Below are 17,132 nucleotides of genomic sequence, written 5' to 3' on the forward strand. Positions count from 1 at the left end.
ATGTCACCCTGAGATGGCGTTCAGCCCCCGATAACCTTCACAGGCTGCTGTTTACACGGCAGCCTGTGAAGATATACATGGCAGCCACAGCCGAGGATCTATTCAGATCCCTCCCTGCTGTGAATGCACAGCTGAGTCCCAGAGCTCTCACTCTGAGGCACTGCAGACATGTGGCCCAGCTCACTGCGAGGGAGGGGGGGTCATACACCTGCGGGGGGGGTCGAATCTCACACCCGCAGGGGTTCGGGGGGCAGTGAAATCCGCAGCCTGTCTTCAAGCTGCGCATGTGGCCCAGCTCACTGCAGGGGAGGGGGGCCGGACACCTGGGGGAGGGCCGAATCGGACACCCGTGGTGGAAGGCAGTGAAGTCTGCAGCCTGTCTTCAAACTGCGCATGCGCAGCTTGAAGACAGGCACGGAAATGTTTCTCACTTCCGAAAAACTGCTTCGTAGGAAGTTTAGAACAGGAGGCATGATGAATGCCTCCTAAACTGTGTTTGAACTCGCAGCGAGTTCAAACCATAATTATCACATGCGATAATTATATTTTGATGAATAGGCCCCAGAATCTAGACTAGAAAAAAATAAAAAAATATAAATATTCCCCCAGCACACTGCAATAGACCAGAAATTAGATTTGAATACTACATTATAATAGAATTCCAGAGAACTTTGTTGCATATATTTGCAAATATATGTTTAAGCAGTGTCCCTAATGCTACATGATAGCACCCGCTGTGGGTTACATCATTCATTACATACTGTTATGTCACATGATAATAGCACATACATTAATATATGTAAGTTGAGAGCCAACTCACCTGGAGGTATCCCAATATCCTCCAAATGGCACTACAGGAACCAGCACACCCTCCCAATGCTGGTCCCATCCATGCCTCTCAGATCAGTAATATAAATGGTGGCTGCTCAGATCATCTTAATGCTTCCTCACAGGTGCCGGAAAGGGAGGGAATTAAGCTAGACAAGAAACACTGTTCCCCCAGCTCACTGCAAAATACCAGCAATAAGATTGAATACTACACGATAATAGAAATCCAGAGACCTTTGTTGCTATATCATGTAGTATTCAATTCGTATTGCTGTGTTATGCACTGTGCTGGGGGGTAAATTTTTCTGTTTTTCTAATCCTATGGCCGCACAAAATGGCAGCTGGAACTGAAACGCTGGCTCTATATTTTGTGCGTATGGGATCGCTAATGCAGGCAGATACATGTCCTGAAAATAGTCATGACACGCCCGCATTTTATGCCGCTACTCCTTGTTACCTCCCACAGAACGGCCATTGTCTGTCATTCACTTTCGAATAAATCCTCACTACAACCACAGTCGCATGTGATCACAATTTAGTCATCACGTGTGCGCATTGCGGCTAAGATGCATGTGCAGTCCACCGATAATCGCTCAACTGCGTGAACATCGAAATAGCGTCCACACCTGAATAAGGCCCTTTGTTTCCTGCCGGTGCGCCTGTTACCACCACTGATGCAGTTCCACTAGTAGGAAAAAAACTTCCAAGATGACATCATACCTTGTCAGTTCCCCTTGTAAAACACCCTGCAGTGCCCCAGATAAGCCCTACACTCTTTTCAGCGAAGCCCCACACTCTTTTCAGCAAAGCCCCCTCCCTTTTTCTTATCAGGGGCAGAGGAGATGGAAATATCCCGGGTACCCTGCTTTTATAAGTGCGGCGCTTCTACTAAGTACCATATTTCCACATGAATGAATTCACAAGAGAACATTATAAAAGCCTGTCAATGTGCCAGCAAAAACACGCTGCAAGTATATTTCTATAACTAGCAAAACACATATTATAAGGGTTTTTTCTTTATCTACTGCTCATACATCCAAACATTTTCCTCAGTGATTTATTTATAACATTTGGATGTCAGGGCGTGCTGGAAGTTGTAGTTCACGCACAGATGGCGATGCGTTGGTTGTCTACATCTTGCCATAGTTTTGCTTTAGCATGTTACACACATGATGTCACACACGGCTGCACAAATAATGCCACATGCTCTGCTTCCATGTAACATGTCCCTGTGCTGTGTGCAGGTTTCCATTTCGTCCAGGTGATGTACGGCTGTGAGCTGAGACATGACGGCAGCATTGGCGTATTTTATCAGATCGGATTTGATGGGAGAGATTTCCTGTCCCTGGACACCGAGAGATGGATCTATATCCCCACCATGCACGAGGCTCAGATCAGTACACAGACATGGAACAGTCCCGATGAAAGAGTGTCCGAGATGCACAAGAATTATCTGGAGAATATCTGCATCAAGTGGCTTAAAGAATACATCACCTATGGGAGAGATGATCTGGAGAAGAGAGGTGACAGCACACATTATATACACTGTATCTATATACCTGTATCACATTTATATTACACCTCATCATACATCCCTATCACTTATACTGGTCATTTCCTCATGTGTCTCATTACATTATACTGTCCTGTACTCAGTGGTGTAACAATGGGAGAGATGATCTGGAGAAGAGAGGTGACACCGCACATTATATACACTGTATCTATATACCTGTATCACATTTATATTACACCTCATCATACATCCCTATCAGTTATACTGGTCATTTCCTCATGTGTCTCATTACATTATACTGTCCTGTACTCAGTGGTGTAACAATGGGAGAGATGATCTGGAGAAGAGAGGTGACACCACACATTATATACACTGTATCTATATATCTGTATCACATTTATATTACACCTCATCATACATCCCTATCAGTTATACTGGTCATTTCCTCATGTGTCTCATTACATTATACTGTCCTGTACTCAGTGGTGTAACAATGGGAGAGATGATCTGGAGAAGAGAGGTGACATCACACATTATATACACTGTATCTATATACCTGTATCACATTTATATTACACCTCATCATACATCCCTATCAGTTATACTGGTCATTTCCTCATGTGTCTCATTACATTATACTGTCCTGTACTCAGTGCTGTAACAATGGGAGAGATGATCTGGAGAAGAGAGGTGACAGCACACATTATATACACTGTATCTATATACCTGTATCACATTTATATTACACCTCATCATACATCCCTATCAGTTATACTGGTCATTTCTTCATGTGTCTCATTACATTATACTGTCCTGTACTCAGTAGTGTAACAATGGGAGAGATGATCTGGAGAAGAGAGGTGACACCACACATTATATACACTGTATCTATATACCTGTATCACATTTATATTACACCTCATCATACATCCCTATCAGTTATACTGGTCATTTCCTCATGTGTCTCATTACATTATACTGTCCTGTACTCAGTGGTGTAACAATGGGAGAGATGATCTGGAGAAGAGAGGTGACAGCACACATTATATACACTGTATCTATATATCTGTATCACATTTATATTACACCTCATCATACATCCCTATCAGTTATACTGGTCATTTCCTCATGTGTCTCATTACATTATACTGTCCTGTACTCAGTGCTGTAACAATGGGAGAGATGATCTGGAGAAGAGAGGTGACAGCACACATTATATACACTGTATCTATATACCTGTATCACATTTATATTACACCTCATCATACATCCCTATCAGTTATACTGGTCATTTGTTCATGTGTCTCATTACATTATACTGTCCTGTACTCAGTAGTGTAACAATGGGAGAGATGATCTGGAGAAGAGAGGTGACACCACACATTATATACACTGTATCTATATACCTGTATCACATTTATATTACACCTCATCATACATCCCTATCAGTTATACTGGTCATTTGTTCATGTGTCTCATTACATTATACTGTCCTGTACTCAGTAGTGTAACAATGGGAGAGATGATCTGGAGAAGAGAGGTGACACCGCACATTATATACACTGTATCTATATACCTGTATCACATTTATATTACACCTCATCATACATCCCTATCAGTTATACTGGTCATTTCTACTTCAGGGTCCATAGGAGGTCCACAGGGTTGACCTTGGGGTATAGGTTGGGAACCAAATCCGGGCACCACGCAGTTAAAGCTTTTAGCTCCCAGGATGCACTTGGGTCCACTCTCCCTATAACCCCACCCCCAAGCCAGAGGCACCTCAGTTTAAGTTGGTGCCCGCCGGATTCGGGTCACCGTTTAGTGCAGTGGGGAGCTGATTAGCAGCCCCTAAGCTTTATTTTTTCTAAAGGACAGAGTTTTTCATTTTTCCTTTGGATTCTTCAGAGCGGCAGCGTCAGACTGTCCATAGGACGTCTAAGCTGCCGCTCCGTCACCCCGCTGGCGCTGAGACGCCAGTACAGATCTGGGGATCTCAGCGGGACCCCAGAGTCTGTACTAGCCGGACTCTGCGGGCGCCCAGGACTGCTGCCGGATCCACGGGGAGCAGGTAAGGCGCGGGTCACCGCTTGCGGTGATCCGCGCATTTGAAATGCAGTCCTGTGCCTCCGGTCTCTGGGGACAGACCGGAGGTGCCGGCAGTGGCGGCGGGCCCCCCATACCCCGTGTGTCCACTAGACCACCAGGGACTTAGTGTTCGGTGCAGGGAGCCGGCGTCCCGGGGGTTAATTGCCGGCCAGGGGAGACAGCCTTCCCTGTTACAGAGGCTCCTCCCCTCAGCTCAGCGCGCCTTTCAGTATCTATAGTCTGGCGTCGCTGAGCTGCTTCCTCCACGGGCCACACTTCTTCTGAGGTCTCCAGCGGCCATTTTCTTGTGGTGCAGCAGAAATCTCTGGAGATGGCAGTTGGTCCAGTCCCCCTGCGTACCTCACCATTAGGTCAGTGTACACAGCGCTGTAGCCTTCCCAGACACTGAATCTGGGCAGCTGAATGCAGTGTCATAGTGCAGTATATTATGACATGTTTATGTATATATGTATATATCTGCATTGTATGTGACTTATGCTAGTGCTGACTGTACTTTATTCTCTCACCTGTCAGTGTATATCTATCCCTTTCCTTATCTGCCCTAATACAGCTGTACTTGGGGTGGTTCTGAGACCTCACATTTATATACTTGTTAATATTTGTGATGTTTGTCACATACTGTTGCGTGCTGCACGTTGCCATATTTTGAGTGGAACTGTGTGTTGCATACGCTGAAAATGAGTCCCTGCAGCTAATTTTTAGTATCAGTCAGGACCAGTATAGCGCTGCTTGATCACAAGGCTTGGTCAGATATGTCTGACCAGGAGATAGAGCGTTATACTGCACCCATTTTTACTATCCTGCAAGCCATGTGCTGCAGGTGTTAGTGCGGAGGATTTAACTCTTAAAGGGTTCTGTATGTGGCGTCATCGGGTGCCGGCCCCTTTCATGACCCCCTTGGGCGGTTTGTTTTCTCGGAATCCTCTTAATTGTGGATCGCCGGGCGGGCCCCATTGTTGTACCTCACTTGGGGTTACTTCACCATACTGCCCTTTTTCATCTCAGGGTATCTCGCAGTTTCTTGCACATCCCCTGTGACACAGACTACCGCTCCCTACAGGGGTTTTTCGAGTATATGAATTCCCCCTGGTGACACAATAGTCTGTCATGCCCCTTGCAGGGATTACCACAACAGCCACCCCGGGTGGATGTCGTTTTTCTATGAAACGCAAATTGGCGTGGTTGACGCCCTGTGGTTACTTCCCACTTGGCTCTACCGGGAACTGGATACTGTTGTGGGCTCTTTCCCTCTTACACGGGGGGAAGCCTATTTCAGGTATTATTATCCCTGCTTTGGGGCTGGTAGCAGGCCCATTCTGGCTAGAGTGAATGTTGACCTGCACCTGTATCATACACCCTCAGTATTACGTGCCTTCTGGGTCCCTGTTGCTGACTAGCGGGTGGATCGCATGGCGGGACTCTGGCTGTTGCCAGATATGAGGTATTACAATAGTGTTTGGTCTCCTGTCCCAAATTCCCTGAGGGTCATCATGAGCCCCTCCTGGGGTGGATGGGCGTGTTACTCGTCGGATTACAGACGTTACTACGCATCCCATTCCTGCGTGGTTGGATTCTTCTGATCCGTAGGTGGTGACTCTGCCTGAAATCAGTATACTCGCTTTCAGGGGTTGTTACCCATCCTACCATGGCTATAGCATGGTTGGTTAATACTATTGCATACTGAGCTGATGCATTTGTAATGTTTTTTCCCCTCCAACACGTCTGGGGTTCAAATGTATTTGGTCGCTCACGTAATATATGCAGTTGTCATAGGTGGACATGCCTATATTGGATACCAGCTCCTAACTTTCAGAGTTCCGGCTGCGACGGTATCCTCCGTAATACCCTATGGCTGCGCTCAGGGAATGCAGAGGTGCAGATACCATCTATAGGGTATATCTTGTTGGGTCCTGACCTTGACAGTGGCAGTACAAATTTCCCGCCGTCAGCTATGCTCACTACGGGGCCTCAGACTATTAAGTCTTTTTGTCCTCTGGGTCAGCCTAAAGGTCTGTTTCTTCATAGACTGTCGGCCTTTACAAGGGCCGACATATCCAGTTCCGAGCAGGCCTGGACTGCCAGCCGATCCTGCTTCTGAACCTACGGATATATCGTCAGCCTGACGAGACAGGCCTACCACTGGGAGATGGCGATTTCTCAGTTTGCCCGGTACTAGTGTCTAGTTGCCGCGGCTACGTGGGTAGGAGGGTACGCACTCTCTTTGCTCAGGCGGCCTATTTCCATGTGATGGTACGCAGGCCCTTATTCGGAACAGGGCCTTACAAATCCAGAAAGCTATACAGTTGTTGCGGTAAGCGGAGCTAATTGGGCCATCCCCACTTTCTCAGCGAGGGACTGGTTGTTCTGCTTTCTTTCTGGTGCGGTGGCTGAATGGTCCTCTTTGGCCTATTCTCTGTCTCAATTCCCTGAACCAGTTCCTAAAGCTACCTGGGCTCAGGAGGCAATCCCTATGCTCCATCATACTATGTTTGGAACCTGGGGACTTTATGGTATCACTGGATATACAGGACGCGTGCCTACGGGTACGTACAGAGACCTTACCTCAGCATGGACTGAGGTTTGCTGTATCACAGCACTTACGATTTTTCGGGCTCTGCCTGTTGGGACTGCTCTCAGCCCCACAGGGGTTTACCAGCGTTTTGGATTTTCTGACAGTTCTTCTGTTCAGTATATCCCAATGCTCCTGTACCTGGATGGCCTCCTGCTCTTAGCAGGATCACCGGGGTACTTTACAGCCGGGTCAGGTTGACTGTGGCTTCTTCAGGGTGCAGACGTTTAATCAATGGGGAAAAAGTCCTCCCTGCATCCCTCTCTGGGTATTCTTCACCTAGGAGCCCTGCTGGATTCTCAGAATCTGAGAATTCTTCTGGCGTAAGACGGCATCTCCACTCTTCCATTAAGAGTACATGGATGTCTGCGCAGTCGACATATGTCTTTGCACTCTGGGATGCATGGTCCACTATTCAGTGTCTGCCTTTGGAAGGGTGGAATGGGCTTAGTTCCATTCCAGGCCTTTCCATAATTGGCTTATCTCCAGATGGAACAAGTTTTTCTGTCTGATCACTGTTCAAATGTTGATGCTCTCCCCGGAGGCAAGTCGGTCCCTTTTCGGGTGACTATGGCCATCTCGTCCAGGGTATTCTTTGCTAAGGACAGTGTCTGGTTCGCATCCATTTCAGTGCAGTTGGATGTCTGTCGATTCCACCCTGTAAAATTAACTTGTTGGAACTTTAGCCTGTCTTGGGCCTTCACTCTGGCATAGCCCTTGTTTCCCGGTGAACCTGAAAAAGTTCAGTCCGACAGGGTCAGAACAGTGGCTTCCTTTTTAGCAATACTGTTCGTTGGGTGGCAATGTCAGGTATGTCATACATTCGGACATTGTCTGAGGGTCTCCTCCCGACCATCTCGACAGTGTTCATTTCAGGTGCTCTCCATTGGGAAGCGGGAGTCCTCAGCCGTCACGACGTGCATCCAGGGGACTAGTCTCTTTCCCAAGAGAGGTTTCATCTCCTGGTGAGCAGGGGGGGGGGTCCTCCTGAGGTGACCCTCATGGCCTTCTGACTCTATCACACTATGGTGTTACAGTCCAACTCTGGGGATTCTGAAGCAACCTTCAGTGACTCTTTGTCGGTGAAGTGGTTCTTCCAATTTGCGTACCTGTGTTCTCCAGTCTCCATTCTTCCTCGAGGGAAGTGTTTCAATCGAGACGGAGATGCTTTCCTGCTGGTGGCTCCTGATTGCCCCAGATGTCAGGGGTACTTGGTTTTTCGGAGTCTCTCCATCGATACTCCATTCCTGATGCTTCACTGCCCAGACCTGTTGTCTCAGGGTCCTGGGGTTTGCCTTGGACCTGGGTCTTTTGTCTTTGACTGCGTTCCTACAGTGGTCTTACGGCTTCCCTGGCTTTGTCATCGTTGGAATGATTAGAGCACATGGATCAGCTTTTGCTGGGACCTACCGCAAACTGTGGCAGCCATAATTCTTATGGTATTATACTTGTCGATATGATCCTCTGGTGTCCAGGATTTCCAGATATTCTGGCATTCCTTCCGGCTGGCTTGGGTTTCACCCTCGGCCTGGCCTTCCTGACAGTGCGGATCTCTACACTGTCAGTATGATTAAGATATGGAATTGCTCCGCTCTGGTATCCAGTTCATCCTTTGGAGTGTTTTCTGGATTATGCCTCCATTTTTCCTCCCTAGGGATTCCTTGGGAGTTAGTAGTGGTTCTTCGTTAACTCCGGGGAAAGTTAATGGAACCGCTGGTTGTGATAGCCATTACATGGTCTATTGCTTTGGCTTTCTCTCTTTCTCTCAGGGAGTTTATATCACCCAGGTGAGTGTCGGAATTGGGAGCGTTCTCATGTGGCTCCCTCTTCTGGAGGGCATCTTGTCAGGGTGTGAGTTGCTCTCACCCTGTGTTTCTTCTTAGTGATTTTTAGGTTCCATATTATTCTGGAACTTATGGTGAGGCCATTCAGTCCCCAGTCCTCTCGGCTGGTGTGGCCTTATTGACTGTGGTCCGGCCTCTGTGGATTTATGTGATCCGTTCAAGTTCCTGACGGAAATCGGACTCCTTATTGGTGGTCTGAGATTTCTGGTTTTAACAGGAAAGGATGGCCGGCCTATGGCCAAATGTTGGCTGGACGGCCTCGTATGTCTTCTTCAGGGGCCTACCCATGGGTAGGCCTTTCTGTTGTTAATGCTTGTTTTTTCTCGGGCCATGTAACCCTCGTGGGTGGCTCGCTGTGGCGCCTTGGCTGCTTTGCCTTGCTAGATGGCCACGTGGTCTTCTGTCCACACCTTTTTTAAGGTTCTAGGCATTGGTTTCCTTTGCCTCTCCGGATGCTTCCTTTTTTGGCGGCGGATTCTCCTCTCAGCACAGGAGCGTCCCCTCCCTTGGTTGAACTGCTTTGGGACATCCCCAAGGTCAACCCTGTGGACCCCCTATGGACCCTGAAGTAGAAAACAAGAGATATGGTAAGAACTTACCTTTGTTATCTCTGTTTCTACGAAGTCCATAGGGTCCACAGGGCGCCCGCCCTGACGCACCTGGCTTCAAATGGGCTGTGTGGCTGGTCACCGGTTTTCCGTCTCCCATTTCTGTGAGTATGGTTATCGAGTGTTCCAGTTTTCTCTCTCTTTTTCTCTCCTCCTCCGGCCTTTGGCTACTTACAAACTGAGGTGCCTCTGGCTTGGGGGTGGGGTTATAGGGAGAGTGGACCCAAGTGCATCCTAGGAGCTAAAAGCTTTAACTGCGTGGTGCCCGGATTTGGTTCCCAACCTATACCCCAAGGTCAACCCTGTGGACCCTATGGACTTCGTAGAAACAGAGATAACAAAGGTAAGTTCTTACCATATCTCTTGTTTTCCTCATGTGTCTCATTACATTATACTGTCCTGTACTTAGTGGTGTAACAATGGGAGAGATGATCTGGAGAAGAGAGGTGACACCACACATTATATACACTGTATCTATATACCTGTATCACATTTATATTACACCTCATCATACATCCCTATCAGTTATACTGGTCATTTCTTCATGTGTCTCATTACATTATAATGTCCTGTAGTCAGTGGTGTAACAATGGGAGAGATGATCTGGAGAAGAGAGGTGACATCACACATTATATACAATGTATCTATATACCTGTATCACATTTATATTACACCTCATCATACATCCCTATCAGTTATACTGGTCATTTCTTCATGTGTCTCATTACATTATACTGTCCTGTACTCAGTAGTGTAACAATGGGAGAGATGATCTGGAGAAGAGAGGTGACACCACACATTATATACACTGTATCTATATACCTGTATCACATTTATATTACACCTCATCATACATCCCTATCAGTTATACTGGTCATTTCCTCATGTGTCTCATTACATTATACTGTCCTGTACTCAGTAGTGTAACAATGGGAGAGATGATCTGGAGAAGAGAGGTGACACCACACATTATATACACTGTATCTATATACCTGTATCACATTTATATTACACCTCATCAACACATCCCTATCAGTTATACTGGTCATTTCCTCATGTGTCTCATTACATTATAATGTCCTGTACTCAGTGGTATAACAATGGGAGAGATGATCTGGAGAAGAGAGGTGACACCGCACATTATATACACTGTATCTATATACCTGTATCACATTTATATTACACCTCATCATACATCCCTATCAGTTATACTGGTCATTTCCTCAGGTGTCTCATTACATTATACTGTCCTGTACTCAGTGGTGTAACAATGGGAGAGATGATCTGGAGAAGAGAGGTGACACCACACATTATATACACTGTATCTATATACCTGTATCACATTTATATTACACCTCATCAACACATCCCTATCAGTTATACTGGTCATTTCCTCATATGTCTCATTACATTATACTGTCCTGTACTCAGTGGTGTAACAATGGGAGAGATGATCTGGAGAAGAGAGGTGACAGCACACATTATATACACTGTATCTATATACCTGTATCACATTTATATTACACCTCATCATACATCCCTATCAGTTCTACTGGTTATTTCCTCATGTTGTTCAGAGCTGGCCCGGCTTGCGAGCCCTGGAGGCTGCTTACGTCCACACAGTCCCTGGGCTGGCCACTCCCGGAAAACAGGGCGAACACGACCCATCTCCAGGACCGCCGGCCGCCCCCGCATCGCTCCTTAAATGCCTCTGCCTGTCAATCAGAAGGTAAATTTGGAGATGTGTAGCCCATAGGCTACAATGGCATTAGCTACGAGGACCAAGGTCGGGATGCTTTGCATTCTGGAGCTTGATAAATTTCACAATAAAGCAGCTCCCATAGAGACCTATGGGCTGCTAACGTGATGGGAAATTATATCTGCTGTGGTATCTCCTACATACATCAGAGGATGTTTACATTCTTCCTCCAAAATGTGATTACTAAATATGCCCCATTGTGTGCAGTGGGAGGAAGAAGAGCTACTCGCACCAATGAGTGACTGAGGTGCGGTCAGTGTACCTCCTGCCTCCATCCCCCCAGAGCTCACATGTAGCACAATGCTCTCACATGAGGAACACTGGAGTGACAGCCAGTAGATCAGTCTTTATAATATTTGTATCTCATTCTCCCTCTCAGTTCGCCCACAGGTGAAGGTTTCCTGTCACCAGTCAGACGGTATCACAAAGCTCCACTGTCAGGTCTACGGGTTTCACCCCCGAGCTGTGGATGTGAAGTGGATGAGGAATGGGAGAGACGAGGTTCCCTCAGACGAAGCTAAACAGATCCTCCCCAACCCTGACGGCACCTATCAGACCAGGGTCTCCGTGGAAGTCATACTCAGGGATGAGGACACTTACTCCTGTTATGTGGATCACAGCAGTCTGGAGGAGACAATGAAAGTTCTATGGGGTGAGTGTTAGCTGTACTTGGGGCAACGTTAGGGCAAGTGTGAATTGAACTTCAGCATTTAAAATCGGTATTAATTTCAGCTATTTTCGATTCAATTGAACGCATATTAAAAAGCGCTGGGAGGGAGCTCCTGGAGCTATCCAATTATCCCCGCTATTAGGTCAGGGAATCCCCGTTCTCGCGCCTTAAACAGGGTATTTAGTCACGAGAACGGGCATTCTCCAACTAAACTACCTGGCACAATGCTGTTTCCACCGCGCTAAGGGCAGAAAACATCATCGTGCCCTGGAGGTGTGAGAGAAGAAATCTTTAACAACGCGCAGGATTGAATACCTCTGGTATCTCCCTCCCGGCGCTATTTAATTTGCGATCAATTAAATTGAGCCCTATGTTTTACTCAGTGGCGGAACTAGAGAGTGGTGGGCCCAGGTGCAAGAATATGCTTTTGGGTCCCCCTGCCCATTCCTGGAACCCTGCATGCCAACATTTTTTCACCACCCCTCACTGCCCCCCAACTCAGTAAGTCTGTCCAGCCCCAGTGTATCAGCCTCATTTTCACCCCCAGCATGTGTATCAGCCTCTTCCCTTCCCCCCCCCTCTCATACCACCGCCACTTACCTTATTTCCTTCTTCCTCTTCTGCTCCTCTCGATCCGCGGCTCCTCTCCATCCAGTCTTTACTCCAGCAGCCCGGCCCCTTGTTATGACACGAAGCGCGTGACGTCATGACGTCACGCGCGCCGTGTCATAACAAGGGGCCGGGCCGCGGCGGGTGTCTGTCATAGTGGAGCCGAAGCGGGCCCACTCTGGCTCCAACTATTTACTTAATGGGGACCAGGTCGGCGGGCCATGGCACCGGCTGCACCGCCGCAAGTTCCGCCCCTGGTTTTACTATATTAAACATTCTTTTAATGCACATATTTATTTATCATACATATCATATACTGTAAGTGTAGTACAGATGGCCTAATTCAGACCCGCTCGCAAGCGCTGAGCGCTCGCAAGCGGGTCGATGTTGGCCAAGTGCGCATGCGCACGACGGAGGTGGCTCCGTCGTGCGCATGCGCGAGACCCGAATAACGACGGCCAAGCCATCGCTATGGGTCCCGCACCAAAGGGGGCGGTGCTGTCGATGGTGAGTGACAGCACGCCCCCTTTGGTGGGCGTGCCGGGGCGTTGCTGCCCAGACGGAGGCGTTCCCACGGGAACGCCTACTGTCTGGGGCCGGCCCCACTGACATCACAAGTGATGTCAGTGGGAGTGCTTTTGGCTCTGATAGAGCCGAAAGCACTCCAGGGCTTGCGGTAACGAGACCCTACCGCAAGGGTCTCGTCGCAAGCCCGATGGTCACGATGGTCTTGACCATCGCAACCGTCTTTTTGGCCGCTCCCTATAGCTGTGGGTGGTCACCCACAGCTATGCGAGCGGCCAGGAGGCCGCTCTGAAAACTAAGAGGGACGGCCCTGATTCAGAGCGTACGGCTCTGAATCAGGGAAAGAGTCCTTTTGGAATGTGCTGCCTACTATAATTGGCTTCTGTCTTTTTTATTACTGAGTATTTATTATTATTTATTACCAGTTATTTATATAGCGCACACATATTCTGCAGCGCTTTACAGAGAATATCTTACCATTCACATCAGTCCCTGCCCCAGTGGAGCTTATACTCTATGGCCCTCATTCAGAGCCGTACGCTCTGAGCAGAGCGCACGCTCTGAATGAGGGCCGGGCTCCATTTTCATGGAGCGTCCTCCTGGACGCTCGTATAGCTGTGGGTCACCACCCACAGGCTATACGAGCGTGCATTTTGATGGCCGCGATGGTCGTGACCATCGCGACCATCGAAATTGCGAGCCGGAGCCTGCGGTTGAGGTTTTCAACCGCAAGCTCCGGAGTGATTTTGGCTCTATCAGAGCCAAAATCACTCCCACTGACATCACTAGTGATGTCAGTGGGCCGGCTTCTGACGGGAGGCGTTCCCGTGGGAACGCCCCCGTCAGGGAGGCACGCCCGCGGCACGCCCACCAAAGGGGGCGTGCTGTCAATCAACATTGACAGCACGCCCCCTTTGATCGGACACAACGAGCGAAGGAAAGTCCTTCGCTCGTCGTGTCTGGCGCATGCGCACGACGGAGCTCCCTCCGTCGTGCGCATGCTCAGTGCAGACCATCGACCCACTTACGAGCGGACAGCCGCTCGCGAGTGGGTCTGAATCAGGCCCTATATTCCCTATCACATGCTCACAAACATACACACTATGGTCAATTTTTGTTGGGAGCCAATTAACCTACCAGTATATTTTTGGAGTGTGGGAGGAAATCAAAGTACCCGGAGGAAACCCACGCAAGCACAGGGAGAATATACAAACTCCACACAGTTAGGGCCGAACTGGGAATCGAACCCATGACCTCAGTGCTGTGAGGTAGCAACGCTAACTGTTACACCGTCTAGCTCCTTCATTAATGCTAAGTAGGTCACCCTTCTGCAAGTCATGATTAGCTCATACTTGCCTACTTTTGAAAAAGCATTTCAGGGAGATTGTGAAAGCAGCACCTATGGGCGCGTGTTACAGTGGGCGTGTACTGATAAATCTGAGAGGCGTGTCCTAAACCTGACTTACATCCAAATGTAAACCATCCCAAAAGCAGTTAGTAAGATCTGTTTATTGATGAAAACACAATAATACTTTTCAGAAATTCATAGGGATCATTGTGCCTTATAATAACCAATGCAAGGAAATGACACTAATGATCCCATTTGAATGTATATATCTCTGTTTTTTAATATAACAGCTTCATAATGGGGGTAAGGATGAAATGAGGGAGATTGCTAGACTCTTCAGGGAGTCAGGGAGATTGCTCCTATTTCAGGGAGTCTCCCTGACAATGAGGGAGAGTTGGCAAGTATGGATTAGCTGAAACAAAAATCTACCAGGCTCAGATAGGATCCCCCAATATAAAATGAAAAAGGAGAATGGTGCCTGCTAAACTGGCAGAGCGGTGTCCAAGCCATGTGTTATACAGCCAGAGTGGTGTCCGAGATATGTGCCAAAGTACCGTAGTGGTGTCCAAGCCATGTGCCATACTGCCAGAGCGGTGTCCGAGATATGTGCCAAAGTGCCGGAGTGGTGTCCAAGTCATCTGCCGAAGTGCCCGATTGGTGTATGAGCCATCTGCAAAAATGCTGGAGTGGTGTCCGAGCCACTTGTCAAATTGCCGGAGTAGTGTCCGAGCCACCTGCCCAAGTGCCGGAGTGATGTCTGAGCCCACTGCTAAAGTGCCAGAGTGATGTCTGAGCCCACTGCTAAAGTGCCAGAGTGGTGCCCGAGCCGCCAGCTCAAAGTGCTGTCCGAGCACGCCACCAAAATACAGGAGTACAGCACTCCCAGGATTAATAAAATTGTCCATCAGGGTGAACCGTGCAGACATTCATTAAGATCCTTTGTTGAGTTTCTAGCAAACTAGAAATCGACAGTATGTGACATCTACAAAATGAACTTTAACATAATCTAGGAGAGGAAAAATATTGGCACCACAGTTCACACGTTGCACGTCCATAGGACCCAAAGAGTAGTATTGTGGGGAATATGCCATGTCCAATGCAAGCGGTGTATCAGTTGATCTTGTTATATATTGGTTGAAACAAAAATATTCTTGACTAAGATTTTGGAACTGCGCGCTCTGGGCGACCTGTAAGGTTCCACGATGTCAACGTCCTCGAGGCTGGCCTCTAGGCATGTTTGGTGTAAACAAGGCGTGGGGAAACGATTAATAAAATAAGGCCCTGATTCAGAGCCGGACGCTCTGACCAGAGCGCTCGCTCTGAATCAGGGCCCACCTCCATTAAAATGGAGCGTCCTCCTGGATGCTCGTATAGCTGTGGGTCACCACCCACAGCATATACGAGCGTCCAACAAGATGGTCGTGATGGTCTTGACCATCGCGACCATCGGACTTGCGAATGAAACCCTGTGGTCGGGTTTCTCAACCGCAAGCCCTGGAGTGATTTTGGCTCTATCAGAGCCAAAATCACTCCCACTGACATCACTAGTGATGTCAGTGGGGCCGGCTTCAGACGGTAGACGTTCCCATAGGAACGCCTCTGTCTGGCAGGCACGCCCACCTAAGGGGGCGTGCTGTCAATCAACATCGACAGCACGCCCCCTTTGGTGCGAGACCCGGAGCGATGGAAAGTCCTTCGCTCGCCGGGTCTCACGCATGCGCACGACGGAGCTCCCTCCGTCGTGCGCATGTGCAGTGGGGAACATCGACCCACTTGCGAGCGTACTGCCGCTCGCGAGTGGGTCTAAATGACCCCCTAAGACAGCAGTTGGTGATTGAGGTCCCAGCAAGACGCACTGATATATGTGGCTGCATATAAGTTTCCATACCACCCAGCAGGTCACATGTTCCAGTTCAGTAACAGACACAGGGCCTGATTCAGAGCCGGACGCTATTTGCGGACGCTCGTTCAGAAAAAGGGGCTGGCTATTTAAATTGAGCGATCGCTCTTTGCGGTCTGTTGACGCCTCTATGTCTGAGCAAGCGAACAAAACATGCGCTCGCTATTTTGTAAAGACGCCCCCTGGCCGCTCGCATCATACGTCATCTCCGCTATTAGATTAATCGAGTACATCGAAAGGCATATGAACTGCTCGCTATTCTTGTGGTAGCATTTTCCTACCGCAATCATGCGAGCAGTTCAGGCTAAAAGACAACCAAGTGACGTGGTCGATGACACTGCTTTGTTAATTATGCACACCCTTAAAACGCCCGTTTTGACCGTTTGGCACGCCTGCGTTCGGATCTCCACTCCCTGTTTTCAAGCACCTTCCCCTGTTACCACCCACAAACACCTCATCCTGTCACTCAAATTAGCAGGCATTCGCTATTTTGCGAGCACACGATTTCCGACCACACTGACTGGTTGGTGCATGCGCATTGCAACCTATACGCATGCGCAGATGTGCCAACATCGCTCGGAGCGAACGAACGGCCGCTTACGAGCGGCTCTGAATCAGGCCCACAGGCCCTGATTCAGAGCCGGACGCTCTTTCAGAGTGCTCGCTCTGAATCAGGGCGTTTTTTTTTTGCAGCCGGCCTCCTGGCCGCTCGCTAAGCTGTGGGTGACCATCTACAGCTTTTGTGAACGGTCAGGTGATGGCCAGGATGGTCGCGACCATCAGGCTTGCGACGAGACCCTTGTGCTAGGGTCTCGTTCCTGCAAGCCCCATTGAGCTTCTTGCTCTAATA

The 17,132-nt window shown here is 48.4% G+C and overlaps 1 protein-coding gene across 1 annotated transcript in view; it reads left to right on the forward strand.

Moving 5' to 3' along the window:
* Nucleotides 1–17,132, forward strand: part of LOC148506515 (class I histocompatibility antigen, F10 alpha chain-like) — a 66,246-nt gene that overhangs the window by 17,664 nt on the left and 31,450 nt on the right. Inside the window, exons 3-4 of the mRNA XM_088446531.1 lie at nt 2,073–2,351; nt 11,610–11,882. Coding sequence (XP_088302657.1) covers nt 2,073–2,351; nt 11,610–11,882 — 552 coding nt within the window. The remainder of the gene's footprint in view (nt 1–2,072; nt 2,352–11,609; nt 11,883–17,132) is intronic.

The sequence above is a fragment of the Taudactylus pleione genome, unplaced genomic scaffold (assembly GCF_031769625.1).
Source record: "Taudactylus pleione unplaced genomic scaffold, aTauple2 ptg000400l, whole genome shotgun sequence".
NCBI classification, from domain to species: Eukaryota; Metazoa; Chordata; class Amphibia; order Anura; family Myobatrachidae; genus Taudactylus; species Taudactylus pleione.